The following is a 5925-nucleotide window of genomic DNA, read 5'->3' as shown; positions in this document are numbered from 1 at the left end:
TATATATATATATATATATATATATGTTATAAACCTTTTTCGTAGTATGAAAATGTTCCTGCAGCAAACCACCCTTTATGGTTGCATAGTACAGCTGCATAATTTTTCTATTAAGATTTCAGGTTAACTTGCACTAACATTCCAAAAAAGCCATTTGAACATCAGCACCACAAGATATTTGCAATAAAACCAGGTAGATATAGAAATACAGACTAAATAATATTTCACTCTTTAATGACGGGCTATTTATTTTGCAAACCACCATGACCTGCCCCTCACTGCTTAGGAAGTGGTGAACCCCAGGAAGTGCAAACCCAGCTGCAAGCCATCAGAAAAGGACATGCCATCTGTGAGACATCTGTGCCTGAATTTGATTTCATTGGACAAATAAAATAAGCTCTGGTAGACGTAGTAAGTAACATACAAAAATAGTTTGTTTTGCCAGTCAAATGACAATAAAAGCAACCTATATGTATCCTGACCCTGACACACCAAGGAAGGTTGTGTTGACCGAGTCTGTGTGCAGGTACTGATTTTTTAACTTTTTAACAATCAAAAGCATTTCAAATGTTGAGCCAGAATTACTTGAACTATTTCTGTACATACGATGATCGAAAACCACACAAAGAGCACCTTTTAGGATTTACTTCACTGTGGAACGAGGCCATCCAGCACTTGTTTTGTTACGAAATCTATTCTTTTAAACCATATAAAGTAACTTGAACTTGTAACAGTTATCTTTATTGTAGGTGTATTCGTGTACGTGTAATGTTTAGGCTTTGGCAAGGTAGGCTAATTTTTCACCCAAATTTTACAGCAGTCATGGCTGTTAACACTAGATGGCACCATTGGAGTAGAATCAATTGCCTTAGCTCTTAAGGATACTTTATTGCAACATTTTTACAATATTCTATGTTAAGTATCAAGAGCTTTCAATTACCTCGGCGTACAGATTAGAGGTGAGTTTTTAAGACCTTAAAATCAGTGTTTGGTCAATAGAAGTATTAATGGCTGCATAAATTTGTTACATCTACTCACTGGGTCTCTGTGACATTGACTACAGTGAAAAAGAACAGCAGGTGACTCTTTGTTAACTTTCACATTGTGTTCAATAGTAATAGTATTTTATCCTCTTGGTCAACACTTGAATTTCATGACAGTGGCAAAGACAGAAATGATGTATGACTGTTGCAGGAGGATATTGTTGAGGATTATGCTGCTGGGGTCTTGAGCATGTGTGAATATGCACATACAGCGTCAAGATCCATGCAGCAGATGTCCAATAAGATGTCTCATTTCCTGTTTGCCGGAGGCTGTGGCTCCTGCGTAGATCCAGGCGTACACACTCACACTTTAACGGTATGAAACAAGTGGAGAGTTTTACATTTCAGGGCAGCTAGATGCTACTTGAGTTTATTGCACAGAAATTTGTATTTACAGGTTAGAAGCGTTATGAACAATACAGTACAAACTAAGCACCGAGTAACCAAATATTTTTGGTTTGCTGTCCAGAAGGTGGCAATGAAGAGCCAGATAACAGACCAATTCTCTAACCATTACGCATTTTAAATCTAAATGTCTTTCATTATTATTTGCTCTAATACTTCTATAATACCGGCGAGAATAAAGGTTTTAGTTCAGTCTAGACTCCAAAATAAAGAGCAGTCACACAAATTTGCTGCTTATTTCAGAATCAACTGAGAGGAAAGTTACGAAAGGATTCAATGTCTTTAAAAATACAGCTTAAGTAGTAAGACTAGAGACTCAAAAGATTTGTGATGTTGAGAGCGGCAGTCATCCTGCAAAGAGGCAGTTCTGTGATTTTCTTTCGGCACACCTGTGCATTTTTCATAGATGTGATGCATGTGGCATGAAAACCTGAATGATCCACTGACGCGATCGAGCAGCAGGGTCAGCTAAAGCCGGGAGAGTTCAGCTAAGGTATTTCACCACCAGGAACATGACAAAGCAAGTAGCCAGCATTCCAGCCATCATGATGAACTTGTCCTGCGATGCTCGCTTCTCAATGAAACGCATGACCGTGTTCGACAAACCCAACATGTTTGCGACATCCAACATCTTTTTATGGGTACCCTAAAAAAAACAAAGTGTGGAATATTACTATGAATCTCTGATTTAAAAAAAACAAAAATATTTTTTTTTCTCTTCGTTTTCTCAGTGAGCAACAGATAAACTTTTCATTCACTCAGTAAAATATCTGAGGTACACAATACATCACCCCCCATTTCCCCAAAAGCACAGGCGGAGAGGGTCTCTCACGCTCTGTGATAATCAAAGGAGCTTCAGGAAGAGCACACGCTCCTCCCTGGAAACACACTGTCAGTGTCTACATGTGCATACATGACCTCAAACCAGTGGTGTCACTGTTAGCTAAAACTGACATGTTTCCCTTAACTGAAACAGTGGAAATAAAACATAAATATTTGATGAAAAGATTAGAAATGTTGCCTTGGCAATTAAATGAAATAAAATAAGTTGAAATACTAAGATCACTAAAACTAAAGCAGAAATAAAAGAAGCTAAATAATGAAAAATCAAAGATACTATAAGGAAAACTAAAACTTCATATAAAATGAAGCCTAAATCCAAATATTAATAACTACTATAATAGTATATAAATAATACTAAAATAACGCTGACTCAACACTCCAACACCTACTGTTAAAATAAACAAGATTAAATTAAGTATTGTGTTAATTATTCCTGTCTACATTTTCATTAAACTGTATTATATCAGCCATCAGCACTTTATCAACAATCAGTCGAGCACTATTTGAAACGATTAGAAACACCCTGATAAGAGAACGGGAAAAAATTCCCCTTCCTGGTCTAGAGTTGAATCCGCCCTGTGTTGTGTGCGTCACACACCTTAAGCGTGCTCCTCTGGTCTCTCAGGCCGTTAAGGATGCTGGAGCCGGAGCCCAGCAGGTCGTCCATTCCTCTGTGAGCGTTTTGTAGACTGCTATTAAACTGCAGGGTTTCATCAATAGGGATGGAGGTGTCTGCATCCTACACATAAAAAGCACACAGCACTGTCGAAATCAAAATGCCTTCTTTGTAGTGTGATGTACGTTTATAGACTTGTGAGTGATGGAGAAAGAGTCTTGGCAGAAACTACGCAGAAGAAGGTGTGTGTGGTCTACTGACGTTTGTTGTGAAGCTTCGGCTCAAGAGCTCCTCTCTTTCTCTCTCCTGAGCCTCGCGAGCGTAACGTCTGTGCTGGAAGTTCCTCAGGGCTGTCTGGAGATGCTGCACATCATACTTCAGCTGATCAACACGCCTATAAAAAGAAAAACACAGTGAGTGTCTTTCAGAGCACACAGCAGCCCGCAGGCCTTGTTTGGTGATGCAACAGTTGTAAGACTTCCTGCTTGTTTATATAGAAAGAAGTTTTGCATTCAAAAACTTTTTACACTTTATTTATACCGTTTAGGGCTAATGTAAAATAATTTCAGGTCAGTTATTGGAAATTCAGGCCAGCTATTATTGCAAATTAAAAACGATTTATTTTATATTTTATTTTTATGTTCACATTCATTTATTAATGAAAAATGAAAATTACACTTATTTTTGAAAAATGATGAAACATTATCATTATTATACTTTTAATATCACATCACTAAAAATAAAATTTGATTTTTAAAACTCATTAAAATGATCATATATAATACTTTAATAATGATCACACTGATGAATGTAACGTTTATTTTTGAAATTTATTGTAAAATATGTTGCAATTATTATATATAATAGTTCTAATAATAGCATTACTAGAAATCTAATTTATTTTTTATTCAAAATGGTTTAAAATATATAAATGCTATTTAAAATAAAAAAAACTACTATTTATATAATAATTCAAATAATGATCATATTGGTAAAAATGCTATTTATTATTATAATTGTTTTTTTAAATAAAAAAAAAAAAAGCAAAAATGCAAAATTCCGTTGTAGGGTCAATGAAAATATTCTCAAGTACAAGTACAAATTTGAACTAATGGGTTGACTGGGTCAGCAGACGAAATCCTTATTGCTGAGCTGTTTTGACTAAATACATAAATACATGTACGGTATTGGAACAGATAAAGATATATAACTATCAATTAAATGACAAAAGTGTTCAAAGCTTTCTCTGTTAAAACTAGAATTCACATTGTTAGACTGGTGTTTCTGTATAGCGTGTTTGAGATCATCCACACACATACACTTCAAGAAGAGTCTGTTCCTCACGATATTCGTTGTTTTGTGAGTGAGTGTAACAGGTGTGTTGGCCTCAGGTGTGTTTGTGCAGTGCTTTAGCCAGGCTTTGCCACACACGGCAGGAATGTTGGTGATGACGTGACTGCAGACGGAATGTTTTCACTGGATCCCTCTGCCACGGGGCGCATACAACACAAACCTCACATCACATCGCATTATTCTTCATTTGGCAGAGGCTGTCATTCAAAACAACTTACATTATGTATTTACTACAAGGACAGAGCAACTCAAGTTCTTATGGGTTATGTCATGGTGGAGACGATTGCAGAAGCTCATGAATCCCCTGATCTTTGAAACTACAACCTTTAGGTAGCCATCTATCCAGCAATACTATATTCCAGCTTCCACTTACTCTGGTTAATGATTACAGATTACAGATCTTCTGACAGGAAAGATATTTTGCTCTAGTTGCCTATCCTCCTAAAAAACAACCTCGGATCAAGACACTAGTGGATATTTCTACTGATGCACTCACAGTTTGGCATTTTGCCGGCGGTTTGGTGGCTCTTTACTGGCTAGTATCTCAAGTCGCTCCAGCTGATTAAAGATTTGATCAATTCTTGCTTGAAGTTCATTTTCAAGTACTGCGGGAAAACACAAGAATCAGAAACATAAGTACACAGATAAGAATCATATATCAAGTACATCACAAAATACTAAATACAAACTAAAATTCAAGTTTGGGGTCTGTAAGATTTATTAATGGTTTTGAAAGAAATCTCTTAGGCTCAACAAGGCTGCATTTTGTTATTGCGATTTATTACAGCATTTTAAAATGACAGTTTTCTATTTTGATAGATTTTAAAATCTAATTTATTCCTGTGATGCAGTGTCACGTGATCCTTCAGAAATCATTATAATATGCTGCTTTGCAGCCCAAGAAACATTTATTAGTATCAATGTTGAAAACAGTCATGCTTTACATCAATTTAAGCATACTTGCTGAATAAAAGTATTCATATCTTTAAAAAAAAAAAAATCTTACACACACCAAACCTTTGACTAACAGTCTATGAACAAATTATATATATATATATATATATATATATATATTTGAATCTGTTAAAAAAATTAGCCACGTTTAAAAAAAGAAAAAGGTTCAAATCAGGGATGCACCAATGTTTACATTTTGTAATACCCAATTTAATTGCTACAAGTGAATTTAGGCATCACAACATTATAATGTACACAGTATACAAAAATGGATTTGCAAAAGCTCATTAAACTCTTTTAAATATTAACCTTAAATGAGTGTTAGATGGCCACAATAGTAATCTTAATGTGAAAGTAGGGGAAATAAATGTATTTCATTATAATAAATGCATGCACTAAGCTGCAATAAGTATCAGGCAGAGAGAGAATCAAGCATTGACAAGCAGATCCGCTGATTGGGAATGAGTGCCGCTTCCTTGGAGAGAACCGCAGACTGGTGGGAAAGTTTTATCACACATGCAGTCTGCCCTGACCCGCACCCTCTGAGACAATGCAATCTCAGTCGCTCTCACACAGACAAACCCATGCATGCGCTATGCATCCTTCCCACCTATGACATCTCTTATGATGTCACCAGTATGGGTAGGAGACGGTTATCTTATTCAGACTCACCAAAGAGCCACAACACCACCTCAAACACACACACCACAG

The 5925-nt window shown here is 36.1% G+C and overlaps 1 protein-coding gene across 1 annotated transcript; it reads right to left on the bottom strand.

Moving 5' to 3' along the window:
* Positions 1 to 1107: 1107 nt before the first annotated feature.
* On the bottom strand, positions 1108 to 4875 carry LOC107601301 (Golgi SNAP receptor complex member 2-like; the record flags this gene model as incomplete). The annotated part of the gene is made up of 4 exons (XM_016293448.1): positions 1108 to 2094; positions 2890 to 3030; positions 3169 to 3301; positions 4757 to 4875. Coding segments are annotated over 4 exons (555 nt in total), but the record flags the coding sequence as incomplete, so codon positions are not given.
* Between the last annotated feature and the right edge of the window lie 1050 nt (positions 4876 to 5925).

The sequence above is a fragment of the Sinocyclocheilus grahami genome, unplaced genomic scaffold (genome assembly GCF_001515645.1).
Source record: "Sinocyclocheilus grahami isolate Dianchi unplaced genomic scaffold, SAMN03320097.WGS_v1.1 scaffold302.1, whole genome shotgun sequence".
Taxonomy (NCBI): Eukaryota; Metazoa; Chordata; class Actinopteri; order Cypriniformes; family Cyprinidae; genus Sinocyclocheilus; species Sinocyclocheilus grahami.
The sequence above is the reverse complement of the archived record's forward strand: the minus strand, read 5'-3'. Positions and strand labels throughout refer to the sequence as shown.